The 25,327-nt window shown below is 43.0% G+C and overlaps 2 protein-coding genes across 2 annotated transcripts; one reads left to right on the top strand and one right to left on the bottom strand.

Annotated features, from left to right (window-relative positions):
- The first annotated feature begins 5,142 nt into the window (after nucleotides 1–5,142).
- zfand5a (zinc finger, AN1-type domain 5a) lies at nucleotides 5,143–13,312 on the top strand. The gene is made up of 6 exons (XM_030060281.1): nucleotides 5,143–5,378; nucleotides 9,021–9,182; nucleotides 10,081–10,183; nucleotides 10,297–10,382; nucleotides 11,008–11,136; nucleotides 11,295–13,312. Exons 2-6 carry the CDS (start codon nucleotides 9,023–9,025, stop codon nucleotides 11,441–11,443), a joined length of 627 nt encoding a protein of 208 aa, XP_029916141.1. The 5' UTR covers nucleotides 5,143–5,378; nucleotides 9,021–9,022; the 3' UTR covers nucleotides 11,444–13,312.
- Nucleotides 13,313–16,804: 3,492 nt separating this feature from the next.
- On the bottom strand, nucleotides 16,805–25,120 carry LOC115364693 (uncharacterized). The gene is made up of 5 exons (XM_030059238.1): nucleotides 25,008–25,120; nucleotides 23,750–23,991; nucleotides 22,774–22,940; nucleotides 20,264–21,543; nucleotides 16,805–18,087 (listed from the first exon to the last, which is right to left on the bottom strand). Exons 2-5 carry the CDS (start codon nucleotides 23,979–23,981, stop codon nucleotides 17,691–17,693), a joined length of 2,076 nt encoding a protein of 691 aa, XP_029915098.1. The 5' UTR covers nucleotides 23,982–23,991; nucleotides 25,008–25,120; the 3' UTR covers nucleotides 16,805–17,690.
- Between the last annotated feature and the right edge of the window lie 207 nt (nucleotides 25,121–25,327).

Below are 25,327 nucleotides of genomic sequence, written 5' to 3' on the forward strand. Positions count from 1 at the left end.
CGTGCAAGAAAAAAAAAAAAAAAAACAAGAAATACATTCATGGGAGGAAGCAGCAGAAGCAGCAGAAGCAGTCTTGGTGCAGTCGCTTGTGAACAGTAAGGGAATGAATGGTCAGTAGGTGCTGAATCAGCACATTGCATTAATTTGTTTCTGTTTCTCTTTTTTTCCCTTTATCATCTTTCTCGGTTTATCGATTTATCTCTCGAGTTTCTTAATGATTATCTCAGCTATGGTTCCTTCCTTCAGTCTCTTGTTGTGTCAAAAAATAGCAAACAATATTCAGCAGAAGTGGAACTGAAAATAACAAGGACTTGCAACAAATCTGTCTTTGATCACCCCATAATCATACACACATGGTCTGTTCAGGGAATGTCATTTCTCTCTACCTGTGTTAGTGCACAACCACGCAAACGCACACACACACACACACACACACACACACACACACACACACACACACACACACGCACACTACTGCCTGTTTTGTGTGGTGCTGCACATGAACTTGAGTGTGGCCAGTTTGAGAGCAGGGCGGGGATCAAGTTTAGAAGCAATGGTGTTAGTCAGGCTCAGAGCAGAGCTTATCAAGCCTGCACACAGCTTATGTAAATGGATAAGCTGCCATTTCCACCAGCCTCTTTATCAACAGTGTCTAACCACACCGACGCCAGACACAGGCAAGCTGTGCCTCTGTGTGTGTGTGTGTGTGTGTGTGTGTGTTTGTCTGTGTGTGCTGGCTGGCCAAAATCTGCCTAGTAACTACGAACAGGCTGTTCCAGATTCACACATAAGTTATTCTCACACCCCCTCGCATCCCCAAACACACACATACACAGGCAAACGACAAAACAGTGGCCGCAAATTATATGTTTCCGTTGTCATGGCAACACTGACAGTCCCGCACTAGCAGTCCCTCACGTGTAGCTGTCATGGCCGTGGAGAGGAATAACACCCCCTCCTGACAGAGCCACTACTACACACACTCACATACACACTCTCAATTTTACAAAAGCCTACAAACACACATACACACACACACACACACATACACACACACACACACACACACACACACACACACACAGTGCACACACACACACACACACACACACAGTGCACAAGCTGAACCATGACCAAGTGGAGAAGGAGGAGGGGGATGTGCAAGGATATGCGACACCTCCCACTCTGTCTCTCTCACTCTCCTTAGCTGCCCCCTCCCCACACTCAGCTGAAACCCATGAACCTTCACATACTGAAGACATACATTTCACACACAAACACACACACACATACACACACAGGCACACACACACACACACACACACACACACACACAGCCCTTATTTTCTCCCCTGTACTAACACAACAGTCACACACGTACCTAAAGCTTTCCCCTTGCTTTCTTTATTTGTGCATGAAAAGCTCTTGAGCTCCATGTTTGTGCAAAAGGGGAACGGATTACAACTGTTTATGAGAAAAATGGAGACAGATTTGCATAAACACACCACATGATCAGTTTTCACAATCACTACTCACATTTGACTAAATGTCCTGCGAGCCCCTGTGTATAAAAAAAAAAATCCAAGATGTGATTGTCACTCTGTCAGTGGGTGTCAATATTTCACCATGTAGTGTTCTTTACAGCATCATGCATTTATTTGATTACATTATTTGATTACATTGTTACTGTAATCAGAGGATTTTGTTCCTGGTCTTGAAAGCACCTCCCCTGATACACTGTATGTAAATTGTATGCAAATGAACTCTGTTATCAAGCAAGACTGTGTCAGACACCTAGGAAGAAAAAAGGAGGACAGGACATTATTGTCATGAGATACTGGCGCTGGGACTCGTGTCAAGAGGTTTTTTTAATGACTCGGCATGTAAAATATCAAACAGCTCGGTGGAAACGATCGACATGCACATGCTGCTCTGGCCCTTGTGACAATAATGACTGCTTCTGTTTATTCACGCCACATGATATCAGAGACATACAGCATGTAAATGACTCAGATAATCACAGACTGGCCTGCAGTAACTGTGACTAACACAGTTATCAGAGGTCAGCAAACTGACCAGAGCTGATCAAGATTCATCTTTATCAAGCAGACATTCACAGCCTCAGTGCAGATTAATAACTGCTTGCCAGGGCTCCTGGACTGCATGCATGTTAGTTAGGTTGTTTGTTTGTTAGTATGTTTCAACCTCTTTTCTTCTTTTCTTGTATTTTCTGAGCATTCATGACTGTCTAACTTTTTTTTTAACTTGTTGTTGTTCTCTTTGTAGCAGAGCAGCACTGAAGATTAATTTTGCTGTGGGATAATAAACTGCATCGTACCTCACAGTATCATACTGCATCATTTCGTCTTGTATTGTATCATAATGTATCGAATAACTCAGGAAGTTTCAGTCTTGTCTATATTTTGGATCCACTACGTTGACTGGCATTAAGCCACAGACCTCAGTTTGAAGTGATTTTTCCCTGGGGATCCTGCTATGAAAAGATATTTTAGTTTATATTAAGTATTAAATTGTTTAGATGTCATGCTTGACATTGACATTGACAACATTGACAAAAAAAAGGTTCAGAGTGACAACACTAAAGCATATTGTTAAAGTAATCCCCAGAAGTTTTTGGAACGTAACAATTTCTGTGAATTCACTTGCAGTAAAATTATGCTATTCCACATTTTGTAAAGGAGCCACTGGAAGCCCCTGAGAGACCCTTGGGAGTCCCTGGAGCCCATTTTGAAAACCACTCAGTATCACTCATTCTTGGTAACAAAAGAGACCTAATGTTTTCAATGGTCAGGTTCCCAACCTGGAAAGATCTGATAAATAGAGTGAGTCATTCTCATACTATAAAAGGAATTAGGGGTACACTGATTAATTGGCCTGAGATGTAACTGTAATGTAGTTTTTGGTTAAAAACTAGAATAAATACATGTGTCTGAAGGAGAAATTTGTTGATGTTTCCACTGTATTTTAAAATAGAGATCAGGGAGGTAATTATGTCCTGTTTAACTTCCCAACACTTATTCTAAATAATAGCTTAGTACATAATTGACTCTACAAATGTCAAGATTTATTTTAAAATCAAAGCAAGTATTTAAATAAAAATAAGATAATTTATTTCCTAATCATTTGAATAGAGCATTTTGGGCCAATCACCACTACTGATGAAAATAACAAAGTTTAAATAAAAAAAAAAAAAAAAAAAAAAAAAAAAAAAACTTAAAACATTAGTCTGTAGCCCTGCCATCACCCCGGTGAGCATACTCACTTTTGAGGTACTTTTTGTGTAGACTGTTAATTATATTTTACTTGAGAAAATCTGAATTGGATGGGATCAGTTTTGGCAGGTCAGGCTTAAAGAAAAATCAGCAATCAGAATCAAGAAAAGAGGAAATCAGCACATCCATAAACAGACAGAAACCTGCACTTTGGACTTGGTTTTGGTTTGATATCAGACAAACTGGGTACAAACTCAGTGCAGGAAAACAAGCTGCACACCTTTGTTTTGGGCTGTACACAGCAGTGACTTGCCCTTTGTTGTCATCCCAGTCAAAGACATGTCGCCAATCCTGTTGATATGTAGCGAGGGAGGTGCTGAGGTGAGCCTCCTATATTGTGTTCATAGGCGTGTCCATGTGTTTCTTATATTGTGCACTATGTGTAGTATCTATAGCTCAAACACACACACTCTTTCTCTTGCTCTCACCTTTCTCTCCCACCCTCATCTATCTCTTTGTTTCATTGTTTGTGTGTTTACAGACAACACAACTTCTAAATTACAATGAAACCAATATTATCTGTCTGAATAAACATCCGTGTGTGTGTATGTGTGTGTGTGTGTTCATGTGACTTTATTCCCCTATGAAAGTTGGGGGAAGCCCATCGGTAAAACAGAAGCACCTACTCTTAGTTTCATTTATAATCTCGAGATTAACACTGGTTTGTACAGGAGGAAACAGACTGTCCCGTGCTAGCTTTTTCACCTTCCACGAAACCACTGATTGATGACATGTTCCCTCAAACACACACACACACACACACACACTACATACTAACCCGGTGTTTGTTTTCAGTTCAGCATGTGCTCCAGTGCTTGGGGATGTGTGTGACGTTATATTGACATGATGGAGGAATACGTTGGGGCTTGTTTGGCCCCGTAGGACAAACACAGCTAGGGCACACGCTGGCCTTACTACTGAATGGAAGAAACATGTTTTCACATTTCACACATGCCTGGATAGTCGAAAACGGCCGGCTCCAGGTGTCAAAACAAGTGGGCAAAGTTAATACTAAAGAATCAAATTCCATGTGATTTAATTTTAGGATTTCCAAATTTGGGCTTCCACCAGAAACACTATGTTTATCACATCTGTTTACATGTGAAAATGAGCGGTGGCAGCCATGAATTTCACAATCATATTTAATCTGCCTCTCAAGTGTACGTGGAAATATTCTACTGGAGTAGCTGGACGCGAGTACTAGAGTTGCTGTCACCACCCCTGAAACATGTTTACTCTCTCTCAGTGTCAACACGAGTGTGTGTGTGCGTGCGTGTGCGTGTATGTGTGTGTGTGTGTGTGTTTCTGTAAAGGGTGGTTGCAGTGGTGTCAGCCTCCGCACACCACTCAACAGATGGCCTGTATGACTTTCCAGGTATGAAATTAATATGCCTCTTGTTTTGTCCCCCCAACAGAAAAAAATAACAAGGTGTTGGCTGTCAAGTGAAGTGGTGTTACTTCTTTTATACAGTCTATAATTTCACTATACAGAATAAACCCCTCTCTTGGGTGGCTTTTTTCAAGTGTCAAGACGCATTTTCTCACATTACATACTTTTTTTTTTCCATTTTCAGTCATGTCAGCATTGTTGTCCACTACTCATTTAGGTGGATTACTCAATAAAATGTTGGTGTCCAGTGTAGGAGGATGACGACTGGATGTGTAATAACGCAAACCTAGACGACGCGCATGCGCAGAGGCGACTCCCCCCTCCCCTGCTCACAGTACTGTACATTGTAGGACAGGCGCTCGGGGGCTCCGCGGGCAGCCAATGGCGACACGTTGATTTCCCCGTGACATCATCCGCCACTCCTCTTACTAAAGAAGGAAACAAACATCAAGCCAAAGGAAAGAGAGACGGAGAGAGAGAGAAAGAGAGAGAGAGCGAGCGAGCGAGCGAGCGAGGGGCAGACAGGCGAGGAGGAGAAATATATCTACCTATCTATCCTTCCCAGCCTCAGACGGAGGACAACGCAATACAACACAGCGAGGAGGAAAAAGGACATTTACCTCGACCGTTTTCTGCTGTAAAAAACGTCCACTTTTTTGCTGTCATCTCGCGAGAATCTACATCGTTTTTAGCAGGTGAGGATCTTGGAAAAAACGGTTATTTTTTTCAAAATAATTCACGGATAGTTATGACTTGATGCCCCTTTGTCGACAAAGAAAACGGCTGTTTCCTTTTTGTTTTGTTGAACCGAGTTGACGGTCGGTGCTGGCGACCTTTAACGGTGGATTTTAAAGGTCATGTGGTGTGTGTGCGATTGTTTGTGTGATAAACAAGGCCGTTTTTTTGCTTGGTTGAAGTTGTTCGCACCAGCACCATCTCCTCCTCCTCCTGGCTGAAAATATCACAAGCCCTCGAACGTGACTGGTCTGTGTTGAGGGGAAAAACAAGGGAGGGAGCCAGCTAGTGGCTGCTATCTCTTGTTTTCCTTTTGCCCCAAGCTGGGGGGATGGGGATCCAAAGCTAGCTAATTCCTGTCTAGAAATAGAGAATTCATAAGCCGAATGAGCCAGTTGACCGAGGGAGTTGTATTGAAATGAATGTGGTGTTTAGATAAATGTTAAATTGAGTGTATTGGTCGTACCGTCGTCTGGTGTTTGCTAGTTTCTGCCTTGGGAGAAAGGAAGGCTTTGTCTTAGGGAAATGTAACACCCAACTAAGTCGGGTTTAAGTACCCAAGTGCGGTTAAATATGGTTGTTTTTCGTTGAAATCGTCTCGCAATGTGTGTGTGTTGTTTTTAAACATAAAAGGTGGCGAAAATGGGGGAGCCATGAAGCAGTGTCTAAACAGGAAGCAGAGAGATTGCAGACAAAGGAAGAAACAAAGGGAGCAGAAACCAGTGTCTACATATAGACTATCCATCTAGTAGCTAGATATTTTTTTCCCCAAAGAGAGCATCAGTCTTCCCATCTGTCTAGTTTGACGATTTGTTACATCGTGTCCTTTTTAGGGTGAGGAATTTACTGCTTGCAATCATGTTGCAGTGGGCTTACAATGCTGTGTCCTTAAGTGTGACTCAGTAGTTTTGAGCCCCCTGGTCTGAAATATGAGCCAAGATTGCGCCTACATGAACACTGTGTTTTCTTTTGTTGGCCAGAAATGAAGACTTACCACGTTCGCTTTTTTTTATATTATTATTTATTTATTGTATTAACAAAAATTACTTGTCGATCGTCTATAATTAAAACAGCATAATGTCGAACAAGACAAGTTTTGTGATACATTGGTCTCGACGATAATGACTATGATTATTCACATGTTATTGCCATGATTAAAAAATAATAATAATAATAATAATAATAATAATGAAAGGAACCTTGTGGTTAATGTTTATGTGATCATGAGTTTATCCACCCTGTGCTGGAAACCCCCCAACTTGCCCTGTTAGTTGTACTGAGACTACCGAAGAGGAGCAATGGTTTATGATATTAGCCTACTGCCAGTTTATAATGTGTTTTTATTCATATATGTACATCTGATAGGGAGGATGAACTCTTTTCAGCAGATGAATCTAGGTCTTAAACTGAGTGTGTTTACTCTCCACTCTACCTGGTCGTTGGTCATGAGGAGTCTTGATCAAGGTTAGGGACATGCAGTACATGCTGTGCTGTTTGATTGACAGGTGGCCTCAAACATGACAGCTGAGCCACTCTGTCCATTGTTCCATTGTGTCATGAAGACAAGCAGCAGCCACGGCTAATCTGTTAGCTGCCGTAGGCCTCACTGTGCTCTTTGTTATCACAAATATGTCTCTTGTTGGTCTTGTTGTTCACTGCGACGATCCAGGCTTTATTTGGCTGGTTAACGCTCCCCTCGGGAACTGTTTACTTCCCAGGATGAGCTTTTCCAGGAACAGAAAGAGGTGGCATGATGAGGTGTTAAGGTCTGTGGCTGTTATCTGGCAGGCTTGATCAAGTCATACGAACATGTGACTGTGCTACATTTGTAACGAGACTTTCATTTTGTTTGTGGGTTTGAAGACCGTATTGATGATCAGAAGAAAAGAAAATAACACATGAGCTGTGCTGCAGCATTACCAATCTCTAGCTCAATCCCCCTGTCTTGCATTTCTCAGCAGTCAGCAGTCAAACACGTGATACAATGGGAGCGACAGGCTTTGTGGGCTTTTCCAAGGAAACCCTTTGTTGACACGCCTGTGGTAGCATGCAGGGGTAGAGAAAGAGCGAGAGGGAGGAAAGAGGGGGTCTCGAGATTTAACAGCACTTGTTTGTCTGTTGGTGAGGTCAGGACACCTCGAGTGAGCTGACAGGACGTTCTCGAAAAAGTGCCAGCCTCTCCTGGAACATTAGGCTCGCCTGGTTTTTACTGCCCTGTTTTTGTCCGTGACCAGAATACAGACTAGTAGCTTCACACCGAGGCAGGCAAGCAGCTGCCTTGCTACAGCACAACAGGGTCAAGGGTTGTTTACAGAGGAAATATGATACTGGTGGCTTTGTGTGGTGGTTGTCGGTGGCTGTGTGGATTTACGATTGGTATATGTTGATCAAATGATTTGTGTATCAGACAAAAGAATAGGGGGGCTGGATTCTTCTTACCCAGCTAATCTTGGCCTTCCTGTCTGTCTCTCTGCCTGTTCGTTCATCCATTAGGGTGTTTTTGAACTATTGCCTCAAAGACAGTTTCTCCCATTACACAACTTCCTGCTCCTGCTGTATTGTATTGCAATACAGCAGGGCTATAACGTCATATCTGTGTCACGTTTACCCAACTGACGCCCAGATGCTCTCGTCTTCCGGGCATGTGTGTTAAGTGTGTGGGAGAAGTGACTCGGTAAGTTTTGAATTTCCTTGTGTGGTAAGACCAGAGAGGCAGGATTATTTCTGAAACCACTTTGCTCTGACAGCTCTGACTGAAACTTGTTGGCTCTCTGTTCATCTTCACCCGCTATCTTGCCTGTGTTCTGCCAAGAACAGAGTGTTTTTTTGTTTTTTTTTCTACAGTTTTGTTTTCTTTTGTGGTTGAGAAAGTCAGTGATTCAGTTTAGCTAAGCATTGCATGTGAACAGTTCCCTTGTGTGAGGAAACAACTAATTGATAAGGGAGTGTTGCTGCGAGGAGTCATTCATACTGATATTCATAACACAAAATGAGGATACATGAGTCATCATAAGGTTTGGAGTTGGGAAATGTTGAAGGTAGAGGTCTGTTGATCCTTAAATGGGCTTGGGATTTTTCTTCCTTCACACATGTAACATAATTTTCAGAAGTTATAATGAAATGGGAAAATGTGTTTGTTTCAAAATGAGATGATAAGACGAGCTATGCCAACTGCTCTGAGAGCGGTGAGAAGGGGGTAGGCGAGGGGGGCTCGGCAGTGAATAAAGTTGTGGGACAGAACATAGTCCAGCCTCTGCCAAGGTGCTGAACAGAACAGAGCAAGTGTTGTTTGTTCTCTGGATTTCCTGTGGAGAAGTGTCCTCATTCATTACTGTAGTCGGACTAAAGCAGACAGGCAGGCAGCTCTTCTCGCATTTTCATACCACCATGCTCCTGTTATCTGTCCATCAACCCTAGTGATACTGCAACAGGTTTTATGGCAATTTCCTGGTGGGTGAATGCTTCCTGTGATGGCAGATATGCGAGCTTTGTATCAGTTATCTTACACATGCAGGTCTCTGTGCATAAATGCATACACACACACACTGCCTCGTTCTCTGTCTAATAAGCATTCTCTCCCTGTCGCTCTCTCATTGTGTTAGCAATGGCCCAAGAGACGAACCAGAGCCCGGTGCCCATGCTTTGTGCCACAGGCTGCGGTTTCTATGGCAACCCAAGAACCAATGGCATGTGTTCTGTCTGCTACAAGGAACACCTGACACGGCAGCAGAGCAGCGACCGCATGAGCCCTCTGAGCCCTATGGGTAAGACAACACACACACACCCACAGAAATGAAGAGGTGATGAAGTATGTTTTGTTTTGTTTTGTTTTTTTTATCTTCCACACACATTCACAATTAAATTCTGTGCTTAAAACACTGATGGAATCTCAATTTTAGTAGAATATTTTCCCCTTTAATCACTATTTTCTTGACTCCTTTCTTTGTCTTTCTCACTCTAAAAACATAGCATATGTTAAGAAGGTAGAAGTCTCGAACCTTAGAGTACAATTTATAGCTGTCCAAATCGAGTTCAAAAGCCTTGAGGTTATCCTGTAAAGAAATAAATCCAGCACAACCCATATGTTTGGAGCTTGAGGTAAGGAGAGACAAGGAAATACAGACATTGTTTTGAAGTGAAGCCGATCCCAGTCCAGTCAGTGTATTTTCCCAGCTCTCGTTCCTCTGCCCTCCCTCTCTGTTTTTCCACTCCCTGTAATGAAAGACAGCTGTTTTCTTCATGACAGTGTACAAGGTTGAGGGGGGTGTTCACTCCTCAAGAAACTTCTGAGGTCAAACATCGAGTTTGTGCCAAAAACTGGCAACCTGTTCGAACTTGTTTTTCTAAGAAGACATGACAGTCCCAGTGCAGTCAAACAGATTACAAATGGAAGATAGATTGTGTTGTTGGTACAAAGATTTGAAATTGTTTTTGGAGATTTACAGATCCCCCCCAAAAAAGTTTTCAGATTTGGAGAAGGCATGGATCATGCAATTGAGTTTCTTTATACTGAATTATATCATCAGCATGTTCTCATTAATTAATTCACCTGTGATATATTATTAGCAGTTTGTTGTGTTTTAACAGCGGTTTCCAATGAGAGTCTTGTCTTGGCATTGTGTTATTCCTCATGTAATCATCTGCATTGTCTTCTTCACCCAGGCTCAGCTGCTAGTCCTACCTCAGAGGCATCGGCCATCCAGAGACTAGAAGCCAGTTTAGCCAAGGTTGATGCCTCCCCTGCCTCTTCGCCAGACATGTCTAGGTCAGTACTCAGTGAGGCAGCAAACTGTTCTTTTCTTTTATGTTCAAATATATGTGAATCGGTACATTTTTCTCCAACTTACCTGTGCCTCTCCCTCCTTTGTGAACCTGCAGAACTGTTCAAGGTGCTCTTCCTGTGACTCAACAAATGACAGAGATGAGCATTTCCAGAGAGGACAAACCAGAACCCCTAGAGCCTGGTATAACACCCTCCCTCTCTCTTACAATAACCAACAGGCACGCAGACATAAGCTTGGCAGGCATTTTACACTCACTCAAAGAGCAAACACACACACACACAGGTGACTGCTCACACAAAGCCTTTTTTTGCACACACTGTCTTATGTGACCCTCTTCAACCATAGTTTATTTCAGTCCACCGTTGCATGCCTCAGACCCAACTGTTGGTTTACTTACACCCTTCAAGTCACAGAGGCAGTCTAAAAATAAGCCCATTTAAAAATACCTCCGCACCAGAGGGCATTCTCAGATTTGATGCAGCTTGCCAAAGCTTTCTCAGGCGAGCACACTGTCTCCTGCCAAGTGCAGGGGGTTTATCTAAGAGGGGACCATTTAGAGATAAGGGATATATTTTCAGCCAAATACAGTAATGTAATTCTGGATGTTAACCTATTACTATATATGTTATGTGGGTAATTATGGGAAGAGTTTTACGTAATCTTGCATGCCAGCGTGTTTGCATCTCCTTACAGATCTATAAAAAAATCATATTATTTACTTGATGTGCAAATAAAAGAAACCAAATAACAGAAATTGAACATAACTAATTAGGGTAATTTTCTTCCTGTTCTCTTGTATTTGTAGTTGTAAGCCAGCCTACTGCTTCTAGCTCCAGCCCTGTAGCTTCTTCCAGCACTGAGGAGAACAAGGGGGATACCCCCAAACCTAAGAAGAACAGGTGCTTCATGTGCCGCAAGAGGGTGGGCCTTACAGGTGAGCATGGGGTCATGAAACGGGGTGCTGATGATTATCATGTTGTAAATTGTTTTTCTGTTTGCAAGAGATGGAAGAATAAAAGGTTTTGTTTTACCACCTGTTTCTTGAAGTTGTTCTTAGATTCAACATCTGACCCCTGACCGTTGTGCTTTCAGGGTTCGACTGTCGCTGTGGCAACCTGTTCTGTGGCCTCCACCGGTACTCTGACAAGCACAACTGTCCCTACGACTACAAGGCCGAGGCCGCCGCCAAGATCCGCAAAGAAAACCCTGTGGTGGTGGCTGACAAGATCCAGAGAATATAAAGCTAACGAAATAACAGTGGCAGGAGCAATGATGACAAGACCTTTGACAAAGACTGGAGAATGAGTGCGAAACTTTGAAATGAACACTGGCATGAGTGGTTTAAGTAAAGGATTGCAAGGACTCGATTTTCAAAATCACAACCTCGAGAAAATAATGGAGAAGAAGAAAAAAAATGATCCTGTCTGAGGAAGATGCATGAATGATCACTTTTCTCCTTTTTTGATTAATTCATTAGTTTGGTTTATTCTTTTTTTTCTGTGGTGTGACTTTGCCGCTGTTCAGTCCTTTTTTTCTTTTTCTTTTTCTTTTTTTTTTTTAAGAATTATGTATTGTCTTATTAAGAGCAGCCCAGGGTAACTGTCCAGGATATGCTGTGTTCCTCTCTCACCTAAACCAGGCGCCATTTTGTGCCAAACCATAGGCAGCCATCTTACTTAGACCGTGTCACATGTCAGACACTGGCAGGTCTGTCCATGCATTCAGATTACACAGTAACAGTCCACATGAGTTGTGGCCCCTCAGCCTATAAACCTGCTGTTCTGTGTTCTGTTAGTATTTGAGTCAGTCGACATTTGGAGAACCGTACAACTGTGCCCCACCGCGCACAAGGGGCTTTGTCAATTTGTCTCTGTCCTTCCTAGCTTTACCTACCTCACAGCTGCTGTGTCAAGCTTCGTCGTCTTCCTTCTTACTTTCTTCTCATCTTGTTGGAACTTTGCAGAACTTTGCAGCTAGTCTGCCTCAGAAACTATCTGAACAGCATGCATATGTTGACTTTGATCATTTTGGTTGCAATGAGGTCGTTTCCGTTAAAGATCGGAGGTATTGCAGAAAACAGGGACAAAGTATTTCTCCACTTTTCACTGAATATAAACACCTAGGATGGACATTTCTTGGTGAAGGAGGTCCCAAACTGGTCTGAGCTCAGATTGTAATCCCAGAGGCTCGGATGGGGTGGCTGTGTACGCTGATGCTGGAGCAGTTTCCAGGGTGAGGCCTGGGAGGAGGGTGGTACCCCTCCCCCCCACAGGCAGGTCCTTTATGTGGGTTTACAATACAGTATGGGGGCATGAATGAATGGGATAAATGCATGGGTTACTCTTCAACTGCAGTAGTTTGTAAGGAATAGCTAAATGAATTTGGCATCACTCGACTAGTGTTTTGGTCATTTTTCTGTTGAAATTAAGTTTTATTTTGTTTCTTTTCTCTCTTCCATTGCTATAGTACTGATGTTAGCACATGTATTCAGTGCATTTGTGGAGTTAGGGTATGTGAACCACGCTATGTATTACTTTTTTTGTATGCGCTAACAGGAAGTTTGTGTGAGCACAGAATGTGTGTGTGGGTATGTTGTTCCCCAACCCTTTTGTCTGTGGAGCTACCCGGTTTATCAGCACATGTTTACAGAACTACAGGAGCATGCCAGAGCTAGATTTATGAAAAATAATAGATACCAGGATTAGATGTAACTTCTCATCTCTCTAACAGCTATTGGTCTGTGTGTCTGCTATAGAGCACTGTAGAGAAGTGTGCGTGTATTTGTGTGTGCGTGCATGTGCACGTACCTGTGAGAAGTGTGTTTTCATGGCTGCCTGACACATTGAAACACATGTATGTTTGTGACTTGTGTTTAACCCGTTTTCTCCCCTGTAAGGATGTGAGTTTTTCATTTAAAAAAAAAAAGAAAAACAACTGTATGTATCCGTTTTGAGTTTTCCTTTCTGAATCTTAGTTATATGCAAATTTGTACAAAAAAAGAAAAAACGACAACAAACTGTGTTGATATTTATGTATTACATATAATCTTGCTATCCAGCATTACAACAGAATTGTATCATGTAAATAAAACTATGTACAGAGAGACATTACAAGGCCTGGTCATGTTTAGACTTTCACGGCTTCAAGGTGGGCTCATATCTCACTGTTTTTGTACGAGTTTATGCACTGTAAGTGTTTTTGACTGTATCTATCTGCTTTCATTATCCATTTTTATGTCATCGAAATATTACCTTGTCTAATTAAGTTGTCATAGGCTTCAATTTTACGTCAAAATATGCCTGAAATGCATAGGAAAGCATTGGTTGATAATGCCATGCTGACAGGTGAGGTCTCTTTTGAGTCACAGAGGTGGGCCATTGTACCTTAACAGTTCATGTGACAGAAAAAGAGGACTCTTTGTCACTGGATTAATTATATAAGCCCGTGTTAGCACATCAGCACAAGATGGTGTTGTAGACGTGAACTGTCTGTGGTATTAATTTCCGCCCAGACACATGTAGTCCAGGAGCCAGATTCAAAAGCCCCACCATTACCCTTTAAGTCTCTACCTAGGCTAACCTGGCCTCTTTTGCCTCGTCATGTTAATTCAGGCTGCTGGCAGCACATAAACCCCTGCTCATGAGACTTGTGTCCAAACTTTGTCTGGGACACAGAGGAAGTATTAGTCCCAGAACCCGGCAAGAGACGATGCCTAGCTCGCTTTCCTCTATATCTAGGCCAAGGCGAGGGGTGAAGATTTGTGTCGCACATACAGGACACACTGTGTGTGCTTTCAGAGACAGTGTGTTTTCTCACACTCCTGTTGGGAGCTCTGGGGGCAGAGTGTGTCGGCAGATGGCGTCACACCGACAGCTGCTCAGACAGCTGAGGTGTGTTGGTGCAGGGTTTCTGTGACAGAAAGCTGCAGAGGCACTGTCATCTGGACACAAGTCTACAGCTGAAGGCAGCACTTAGACAGATGCAATGTGATAAAATGGCCCTTTGTGGCACAGATCTACCTGTTGTAATGGGTTTGTGAACATGTACAAAACCCATCATTTTTCCCAGACACAGATAGATTCGAGAAACTCATCTCTTTATGAGTTTCAGTGAGAATTTATTAGAATATGACACATTTATTTCTGACCATAATGTGACCATAATGTGCTCTGAGCCAGACCCAGCAGAAGGAGGACAGAGGCGTGCACTTCCTCACTAATATGGTGACAGATGAGAGGAGGATAAACACATTCAAAATATGACCTGGAACAACAGCAGTGCAGAATGAGTGCATCCCACTCATTCTGTGTGTGTGTGTGTGTGCGCACATATATGCATGAATTTGGAGTTTAAGATTTGGGCTCATACACACACACCAATATCGCTTCCCACCCCTACCTATAATTTGTTCCTCTGATTGGGGTGTATATCCAATTTGTCTGTGTCACCTTCCCTTTGGGTCTCTCACTCACACACACACACAAACACACACACTGCTTAGTGGATGTAAGACATCAGAGTGACGGATAACGACAGATGTCGTAGCCAGATGTACAAATATCAGCTGAGGGGGTGAAAGTGAGCTGAGGCCGCAGACAGAAAACAGACCTGCACACACGCACATTCGCATCTCTCAAGGAATCCGTCACATCCACATCTCCCATACGTCCCTGCTCTGCTTGCTCTAATAACCTAATTTCTTAAGGTAAAAACATCCTTACTTCCTTTCTTCCCTCAGCACTTTATTTTCCTTATCCTTGCACCGACCTATCCTCATAGGGCATATGTGATCTACTCATTAACACTTATGATGTTGCAGTTATTGTATTTTATTCAAAAGGTTACCAGATAATAGAGCCGCTCTTTTTCATACATTTAAGTTGTCACTAAAATCTGGGATGCTTCAGTGCCTCATAAATAAAATGCCATCTGGCTCATAATAGAGGACAGTGCCCATACTTTTAAGTATCACGTGCTTCTGTTCCACCATCGAGCTTTTAGCCTCTATACTCTTCTGGACAGAATGACACAGATATTTTAGCTGTGTAGATCTGGGCATGAACAAGAGTGAATGTAATCTGGGCCAGGTTAAAATGACCCTATTCTATAATCACTTACAGATTCCCCTTTTTTTTTTTTTTTTTTTTAAAGAGAATCTTGAACTTTTTTCAGCCTAAGACACACATAAAGGTGAATAAGCATTGTCCTGGGAAACAGGCTCATTAAAAAAAAAAAAAAAAAACAGAGTGGGGCTGTGAGAATGTGGAGGACTTGAGGAAAATGTGGCTTGCACGAGGAACAGGACAGAACAGGCAGTGGGACTGCACTGTAGCCTAGATGAATGAACAAGTGGAGCTACGGAGGAAAGTTTATGTGTGTATGTGCATGTGAGAGAGAGAGAGAGAGAGAGAGAGAGAGAGAGAGAGAGAGAGACCCTCTACAATGAGGGAAAGGCTGACACAGCCGACAGAGGGGGAGAGAGAGTGAGAGAGAGAGTTTAGTTCAGTAGCCAGGAGGAGTGGTTGAGATTAGGGAGGGGTGACCTGGGGTGGCGTCACTAAGCTTTCCCAGAGTGTAACCAGATTAGACCAGTCTGAGCCCAGGCCCGACAATGACGACTCACAGCGGTCAACACACTGACTACTCACGCACACACACTCGGATACACAAATAAACACACGGACTGCTACAAAAGCAAAGCAGAGTTTTGACTGAGATCTGCCTCAAGGATGAGTGCTTATTGTGCTCTCAAATGTCCTCAGCACTGCTGGTAGGAGAGGGTAATGTGATCTTTGTGCAAGAACACAGCAAGGTCTGGAGGCAGGGTGATCGCCTCCGGGTTAGCAGGAAGTGTCAGGAGTCATCTAGAAAGCCGCCTCTGACTCATGGATTACAGGACTGGTGGCGTCATGGGCACTCAGAGGGAGAGAGAGAAACAAAGAGGGAGAGAGAGACAGAGAGAGAGAGAGGGAGAAAGAGGCAGAGAGAGACAAAGAAAGAGAGACAGAGAGAGATCAGGTGAATGAGTTCAGTATAGATGAGAGTGAATGACAATAAGCAATACAGCAAAACATCTCTGAATAAAGGATTATAAGGTCGGGCCGCGACACTCCTGTGGAATGAAGGTGCTTACAGGAATGAAATGAGATCACTAACCGCACTGGTGATAGATCACGCAGTGAGATACGGCATCAGTGAGAGAATGCTATGCATCATGACCTGGTTTGTGTTTCTAAATCTGGGCCCCGCCTATTGAGGGCAAGTACAAGCGCACACAGACACCAAGGATGAGATGTGACAAAGCATTTAAGGGAACTGGAGGATCAGGGCATCTGAGGATAACCGGACACCGTGCACAAACAATGTCACATTGCGGGGAAGTGTGAGGATTGTGCAGGCATATACACAGAAAGAAATGAACATAATAAACAGCAACAAGGACAACTAGAAAAGAGGAAATAGGCAAAAAGGAGAAAAAATCCTATACTTTATGAGAGGTTTCAGCAGTCATTTATACATTTCAGCAGTAAAACAGAGCCATTTCAGTGTGAACATGACCTACAACCACAAACCTGACTTCATTTCAAAGTGGTTTTATTAAAAAATATATTCCAGCTAACTTGAGGCATACAATAATGATGATGCCCCCCTCCAATAATGATAATAAAAAAAAGTCAGTAAGACACTGTTGCCAAGATTACTGATTGAAGGCACAATATTGCATGTTTTTAATCATATACTGTACATTGAACTTTTTTATATATAAGAACTTCAAAAGATGTCTTGCACAGTAAACAGGCAAGTAAACAGACTTGCTCACAGTGTGAAAAAGTGAGAAAGATCAATCTGTGTCAATAGGGCAGGTAAGGCTTTTACTTACACAAGAATCAAAATAAATACAACTGGAGTCATAACATTTTAGAATGATATAACTTAGACAATAAAAATATACATACTATTTTAATTCAGTGAATTAATGCAGTCTTTAAAGTGCACAATCTTTAAAGTGTATTTTCAAATTAATCATTCAAAGCACATATTTTGATATTAGGCACAGCCGGTTTAACACTGAATGATGAAAGGTAGAAAACATTTTCTTTGGGAATGTCTATCCCATGTGAAGAATGGGATTTTTCTCAATATGATGGGGCAGAAAGTGGTGTGTGACAATCAAAGTCATCTTGAAAACCACAGGTGATGTATTGTAAGAAAGAAGGGAAGACTGAAGGACACACTCTCGCATTCATATCCGGTCTGACATCAGAAACTTCATAGAGTTGTTGAGTCATCTTCCTGAGGCTGCTTAAAGTGATAACATGTCGCCTCCTGTTGGCCAAACTCATTAAAGTCCTCTCACAGAGGCTAAAACCACACTCACAAGTTCAATTGTCAAGATGTGCTGTGCTGTAAGTGCAGAGGTTGCTGTGAGTCTCTGTGCTCTTGTGCCTGTGTTTCTGCTCTACTGGACGTCCTCCCGTCCCCTCCTCACTACTGCCAGACAAGCTCGACTACTCTGAGCGCCTGGAAACGCGCAAAATCGCGTTGGGTGATTTCCCAACAGCCGGCCAAATCCACATGCTTGATTTGTTTGCAAGACTGCACCAAATGTTTAACCGTGTCCATGGTTACGTTGGTGCGGGACAGGACGAGGTGCTGTACGCGTCTGAGCGGCCGGGCGGGGACGTGTGAGGAATTCGCAGCGCGGTGTGGGTTCAGAGAAAGGTTCCAGGCCATTGTGTTTTTTAAAACCAAGTCCAGAGGGCAAGGCAGGGCGACCAGCGACACTTTCTCCAGTAAGAGAGAACCAGCCAGGAGACACCACAGCACCCTCGTCAGGGACACCCAGGACATGACGGGCTTCATCTGGCTGTGGTCGTAGGAGAAACTACAGACAGACAAGACAAAAGCAACACAGACAGAATGATGAATTACAAGAGACAAATTAATTTATTGGCCATTTAGCTCATGGTGTTGGAATCTATCCTCTGGCTGACCTCTCAGACAGGAGGATAAAAACCTGCATTTCACAGAGCAGGAGTGCAGACTTGGATGCAGTCTGATGCCCAAATAGAATGTCTTCAGCTATGAGAAATGATCACTCTTTCTTTCTTATACATTTCCAAGATATAAGATATCCAACGAACAGGAGAGATGCAACTAGGGCATGTGTTCATATGTTGTTGTTTTGTTGCAGCATTATTCAAACAAGCTGAGAGAAATTATATGGGTAGTGAGAAAAATCTCACATCTCTATTGCCTATTTGTTACAAGTGTAAAACAGTGAAAAATATGCCAAGAAACTGTCATATGCAACATATGATTTTTTTTTAAAATGCCGAGAGCAATGTTTGAAAAAAAAAAAAAAAAAAACTAAACAAAAAACAAAGAGAAGATGAATGCTAACGTTATTTTCAAAATGGAGCAGTAGGGCCTAATAGTTGTGCACAATAAAAACAGGAACTGTGAGTCTCTGTTGGGGATTCCCAACCAAAAGTGACCTGCTGAGTCACTGGGTTTTATGTTCATGTTCACCTACACTGCACAGTGTGAGGACAGGCCTCTTCTCCCTTAGTTTTCCCTTAGATGTTCATGTAGGGAGATTCTGTATTTAGGTGATCTTAATCCATTAAACATAACGGTTCCCTGCAACGTGAGTTATTAGGGATGGGAGAAATAAATTCAGTCACAAATCTCAATTTTGTTGTTTGACAATTTTTATATTGCCCCGCTGACTCTGAGTCAATTCTTAGTCCTTACATTAGGAATATTGCTGTTTTATTCAAGGTGGTAAAAACCTTGCAGCTTAGTGAGCAACTGATGGTGCTGTGACCTATCCAAACAAACATTCACTTCAGGCATCACCACAGGAATTAAAAGACTGGAAGAAAAAACACAGCACCTGGCTGACAGAAGAAAATCATGCTGCACCTTCACACTTGAAATCAAAACTCCAAAGGAACTCTGGACTTAACAATTTATAAGGATGAGTTAGATGTACAGTTGCATAGAGTTCTTCAGTTTGCAAACTATGCCATGGAAAAGTCAAGTACAGCTTGACTTTTCCATGGGTAAAAACTGAGTTTTTTGTTTTGCTGGCTTCCAATAAATATTAAAACCTCAAAGTACATTTGACTAATGTGTTCATGGTAATTGTATGGTATTAGCCAGTAAGATTAGTATGATTATAAGCCAGTTGTGGTGGTTAGGGCATCTAGTCAGGATGCCTCCTGGGTGCCTCTCTGTGGAGGCGTTCCACGCACATCCGACTGGGAGGAGACCCCAGGGCAGACCCAGAAAATACTGGGGGACTATGGTGACTATCTTGGGATCCCCCAGGAGGAGCTGGTGGATGTGGCCGGGGAAAGGGACGTCTGGGCTGCCCTCCTCAGCCTGCTAAAACCACAACCCAGTGCTGAACAAGTGGCAGAAAATGGCAGGGTGGATGAAGTAGATTCAGCTGTTTTCCACAGTCCAATGTTTTGTTTTGTTTTGTTTTTTCCAAAATTCTAAAATTACACAATATTGCAAAATTGGTTCACAATAACTACTTACTCATGGCAATACAGATCAAATTGGTAACCAAGGATCATGAATTTTATTATATTTGGGTGTCCCTGCAGATTCCCATTCTTACCAGTAATGCTACTAAAACACACCATGTGACCACGCTCTAATACTAAAGATATACCTCACTGATCCCTGTAGGGAAGCTGTCACCCACCATGTTGTTGTCCGAGGTCAGGCTTATGAGCAGAGCAGCACTCCTGGACATGCTAGGGATTCAGTGTCTTGCTCAAGGACACATCAGAAGGGTGAATGCTTGCTGGTACGGGGGTTGGATCACAGATCAATCTCCCTGTTCACTAAAACATAGTGCTGGCCAGGAACTGAGCACCTCAACTTCCTGTTCTTTCCATTTCCACTGCCTTGCTTGGTAAACAGTTTAGGAGATTTGTTATTAATGTGTTTACAAGGCACTGCCGAGCAACGGCAAAAACATAATACAGTCTGTAATGCTTTCACTGATAAAAAAGCTTATGAATCTTTGATGCTGGACTTACTTGAGTGTGAGAGAGCAGAGGTTAGGCAGAAATGGATAGTTCCTATCATCCTCTTCCTGAAGATCCTGAACATAAAGAGGAGTGGTGGGAGGATCTGCACAGATGAGCAGGTGCTTGAGTCTGGGACAGGCCCTGATGACCTCCAGTAGGGGACTGTCGGGACTGGTTTTCACCCCCTCCAGGGTGAGAGAGAGCAGGGAGGAGCCCACGAGTTGCAGGGCAGGGAGGAGATCCACCAGAGGTCTAGAGTAACGTATTGAGAGGCTCTGCAGCTGGCCTGACCAGCTCTGCAGGCCTTCAGCTAACAGGGACACCTGGCTTCTTCCTCCAGTGTCTTCATCTTCATCAAAGTCGAGAGACAGGGAATGGATATCTGGACACAACTGGACTACAGTCTCCAGGGAGGCAAAAGATAAGCCCTGGACATTCCTCAGACGCAGAATCGGGCTTTCGTCACCTGGCCCTGACGCCAACCTGTCTTTCTCTGCTATCCCTCTTCCCCAGTTCCTCCTTTCCTCTCCCGGTCTCAAAAGATAACCCGGCTCTTCATCTCTGCTTGCATCATCATCACTCTCGCTCTCATACTGCTCCCACAGTACCCCCTCCTCCTCATCTTCTTCTTCTTCATCTGCTGCTCCTGCCTCCATCTTCCTCCCACTCTCTGTCCCCTGCCTCAGCCTCCACACTTCCTCCAGCTTCGACACTGATTCTCTGACAGTGAACGCATCTGTTTGGCTGAATTCTCTGCGGTGGATGATGCAAAAGGCCTGAGCAAGTCCCGCCATTGCCACACTCTCCAGGCAGGGCAAGGAGAGCAGGAGGTAGGCTGCAGCTGCTGCAGGGTCTCCCTTTTCCTCCCCGAATCCAATATCCAGGGCCAAGAGACTTTTGAGGGGGAGTGGAGGGTGGTGTTTGGGGGAGGAGGAGGAGGAGGAGGAGGAGGAGGAGGAGGAGGAGGAGGACGGTTGAGAACAGGACAGAGAAACAGAGGAATGACATGCAGAACTGCTGAGAAAAGATAAACCAGATGGACCGTCAGAGCATGAGGAGAAAGCACCACCCGCAAGAGGAAGCAGTGCTGCAGGGGAAAGGAGGTGACAGTGAGACACGACCAGGTGGCGTAGAGAAGGGCAGTAGTAGGCAAGTGTCTTGATCACCCGTGTGTCACAGAGGGTGCCAGCCAGGGAGAGGGAGCGCAGGGTGGGCAGACAGCTGAACATGGAAGACTGGACCTGGGCTGACAGCTGCTGGGCTCCAGACAGGTCCAAACTATACAGACACTGGCATGAAAAGTTAGAAATAAAGATATTATTAAGGGTTATAGGCTGGTTAAAAAAAAAAAAAAATCCTCAATGCATTTGCAAATGGTATCTATTTTCACATCTAGTAAAGGTTAATTTACACCGACCTAAGTAATTTATGTTAGAAAATTATTTGGGGTGTTTTCTCATCTGTCATGTACCATTAAACTATACTCTAACAAAACAAAGATTTAACACCCTCAGTCACTGAAATGCCCCCCTCCAGAGACCTCATGACTTCAGCCATTTTCAAAACCCCTCCTGAATCTCAAAAAGTGATGTGTGATCAAAGATGGTTGATAAAAACAAAGACGGTGGCCTCTAGATGTAGTTCCTGACACGACTACATCATAAGAATCATCAGGCAGGAAAGCCATAATCTCACATGGAGGTCTGGCTTTGCAAAATTAGAAATCTCAGAGAGCAGACAAAGCATACTGGTGGAGATATTTTCTGTAAGAAATATCTACACACAATACAAGCCGGATTTTCCAAAAGCTGAAGGTCTTGTACTCAGCAAAAATCACTTACTCCAATGAACTCTTTCTGGAATAGTTTTGAAAGTCACTGAAGTCCCAATGTGTTTTATTACAAACAAATAAAACACAACCTTTATGCAGGATTTTTCCTGGGGAAAAGTCACACTCGAAGGAGTTTGGAATAGCAATCGTTAAAGCTTTCCTAACTGGATAAAAGTTTAATCTCCACAGTACAGTGTCAATTATTAGCAGAGAGTTTCAAAATGAGCATTTGTTTATGTAAAAGGGTTGTGGATTATTGATTTAATTTAAACTTCAACCCGATGATGAATTTGATTTTGAATTTCAACCTCATAAAACCTGGACTAGATCTAGAAAAGTCCAGGTAAAGTTAAATCTGCTAACTTGAACCTAATTTGAACCTTTACTTCAGGGCATTTTAGGCTTAATCTGTCCAGGAAACCAACCTTTAGAGTATGTACACACAGCCTTGAGTTCATCACTCTTTCAAGAAGCCAGATAGAAGAATAAAGGTTTTGCATTCTCCCCTGATGCAGTAACCTCCCAAACTGTGACCAACACTGACTTAGTTATACTAACTACATGCATGAACAAAATTAAGACCTGGATTTCTCTCTCTAAATGAGATACTGATCATATCAATCACCATAGCAAAAAGCAAAAAAACCCTGGTTGCAAGACACAACAAGCTGTTTCCCTCCTGTCTGACCTGGCACCGTGCGGCGATGAGGGTGCAGATTGCGGAGGTGGCCAGGCCAGGACAGCTTCCAAAAGAGAGGCTGCGGAGCTGGGGAACCAACAGGAGGTGCAGGGCCGCTCGGGACAACTGCTTTCTGGAGCACAGCAGACATGTCAGCTCCTCGACCAGCTCACCCGCTGGAGGGAGGGAGAGAAGAGACAGAGAGACAAACTGCTGCATGATAAATAGTCACAAGTCATGAATCACTGTCTAAAGCAAGCTGGGAGTGTGACTTGTGGGAAGTGAGGCTGTAAAGAGCAAGCAGTGGGTGTATCTGTTCAGTTTTGTATTCTAGCTGACATGCACTGGGCATAGCCACTATTCAGTTGTGAAAGCTTGTCAAATGTTGGGTTAATGTTACATTTTTCTACTGCATTTTTTAATAAAGAGCACAGGAAACAAATCATTTCACAGCAATTAAAAATGACATATTTTCAAGTCACCAAGCTTTACCTGTTGCAAGTTGCTAGCAGCCACTGAAAAATTCATAAATGCCAATATTACTTTGCGTTCACATCTCAGGCATTGTGGTTAAACTGGTTAGGAAACTACAAGTACCAATACTGGTGAAGGTATCAGTGCTGGTACGAGGCCAAAATGAAGGTTTCAGGCTTTTGACACAAGACTAATATCTAATGCGAAAAGTCATCGTGAGTAACCTGTCGGAAATAAAAGCAAACTGATTGCTTTTCTGCATTTTTGGCACACAGTTCAACATTTGTTATCAGTCAACAACATAAAATCTGCATTCAGTGCACCCCTGCTCAACAACACATTGTTGTGGGGATCAGATATGTGGCAGTCTCTCTAACCATGATGTCAAACGGGGGCAGACAAGGTGAATTTGTTTTTGTAATTATTTCTAGATGGTTCACCGTTTGAAGCCATGTATCGGTGCACATTAGTGTGAAAACCATGACTAGACACAACAGCCTCTCAGACTCACAAAGGACATTGAAAGGTCCCATGATGTGCCTGAAGTGGTACTGGTCCAAGTACTTCTCAGCGTAGTCCTTCACCCAGAATCCCTTCATGTTGTCAGCCAGGTTCAGGAGACACAGGCGGGTCAGGGAGAGAACAGAGCCATCTTCATCACGCTGGTTCCTCCTCCTCCCCGTCGTCATTTTCCTCTGCCTGGACCCAGACTTCATGCCGGGTGAGGCCCGAAACAAGGGCATTGCTGGTTGGCTGTTGGATCAATGTTGAATGGGGTTTAATGGTGTAAATGTCTCCGTGCGTGTGTGTTTCTTTTATTGCCCTGGTATTTGAATAACTATAGGCTAAAAGGGAAGTGCCAAGAGAGAGAGAGAGAGAGAGAGGGGGTATGCACTTACTATACATATATGACAAATATCTTTAAATACAGTCATTTAAAAAAGGTTGCAATGTTTATATGGTTCCCTCTTCACTTATATACGTTTTTAACTGTTATGCATATATCTATATAACAATATATAATATACTCGGTGTCCACTTTATCAGGTCCACCTGTACAGTCTAATGCAGTTCAATGCAATGGCTCTGTCATAAATTCTACCTTTTAAGATTGAAAGAAAGTTTATAATGTTTAGTTTGTGCTGACATTGTGGAGAATGTGTAAATGTAATTATGTGTTTGTTACCGAGGTTGTAGTTTGCAGAGGTCTTGTATTGGACTACATTATATTGAGACGTGTTTCTAATTTTTTTGTCCTCCCTATTTATAGACATGAGGAGGAACAAAATAGTGGAAAGACCTGTCAATAAAATGGAGTCCAGTACAACAGCAGCACTAACTATGAGCTCAATGCCAAACAGAGAACTGAATGAACATCTGTATTACTGTGAGAAAAAGAGAACCTGAGCATTATAGGCAGCAGAAAAGGAAAATCAGATAGATCAGATAGATAGACACTTCCTTGGGTGATGTAAATGAGAGAAAGGGAGAGAAAGAGTGAGTCAGAGTGTAAAAATGAGGTCCTCCCTGTTGGCTTTCTTTCCAGTCAAATAATCAGACATTATTTTGCACCTTGGGGTAAAAGAGTAAAACCAGTTAGCTGACATGTCCCTGTGGGACATGAGTCCATCAGTCCTGGGTTTGAGGTCAGGTCCCAGGTCCCAGGTTGGCATTACAGGTGACAGTGAACACAGCCTGCCTGTCCAGTCAGACAGAGCAAAACTGACAGCACTTCCTACGTCCAGTAATGAAAAACAGAAACAACTTACCTGTCTGTAACCTTCGCTCACAGTAATTCCCGTATTTAAAAATGCACCCAAAATGTGTGGGGTCTTTTAAAAAAAAAAAAAATCCCCTTGCTTTGATGGGGAAAAATGGCTTCCCTGTGACTCCCGACAACTCCAAGCAGCACTTCCTGAAGAGCGACTTGAGCACAGAACCTGACTAGATAGACGGGACACTGTACCTCCCCTGCTGCAGTGTACTGTGGCTTTATGAAAATGAAAGCTGTGTATTTTAATAATACTGGGTATGTAAAAGCCAAAATTAGCAATAGCTATCAAATGTGTGCAGCACATCAGTTTCATGC

Source organism: Myripristis murdjan, chromosome 9, assembly GCF_902150065.1.
Source record: "Myripristis murdjan chromosome 9, fMyrMur1.1, whole genome shotgun sequence".
Taxonomy (NCBI): domain Eukaryota; kingdom Metazoa; phylum Chordata; class Actinopteri; order Holocentriformes; family Holocentridae; genus Myripristis; species Myripristis murdjan.

What these genes read in the sequence shown, in the direction of transcription:
- zfand5a (XM_030060281.1), top strand. Translation starts at nt 9,023, where the DNA reads ATGGCCCAAGAGACGAACCAGAGCCCGGTGCCCATGCTTTGTGCCACA. An exon ending in GAGCCCTCTGAGCCCTATGG is followed by an intron (nt 9,183 to 10,080) that starts GTAAGACAACAC and finishes TTCTTCACCCAG; the next exon opens with GCTCAGCTGCTAGTCCTACC. An exon ending in ACCAGAACCCCTAGAGCCTG is followed by an intron (nt 10,383 to 11,007) that starts GTATAACACCCT and finishes TTGTATTTGTAG; the next exon opens with TTGTAAGCCAGCCTACTGCT.
- LOC115364693 (XM_030059238.1), bottom strand. Translation starts at nt 23,981, where the DNA reads ATGCCCTTGTTTCGGGCCTCACCCGGCATGAAGTCTGGGTCCAGGCAG. An exon ending in GGGACCTTTCAATGTCCTTT is followed by an intron (nt 22,941 to 23,749) that starts GTGAGTCTGAGA and finishes CCCTCCCTCCAG; the next exon opens with CGGGTGAGCTGGTCGAGGAG. An exon ending in TCATCGCCGCACGGTGCCAG is followed by an intron (nt 21,544 to 22,773) that starts GTCAGACAGGAG and finishes TTTTCATGCCAG; the next exon opens with TGTCTGTATAGTTTGGACCT.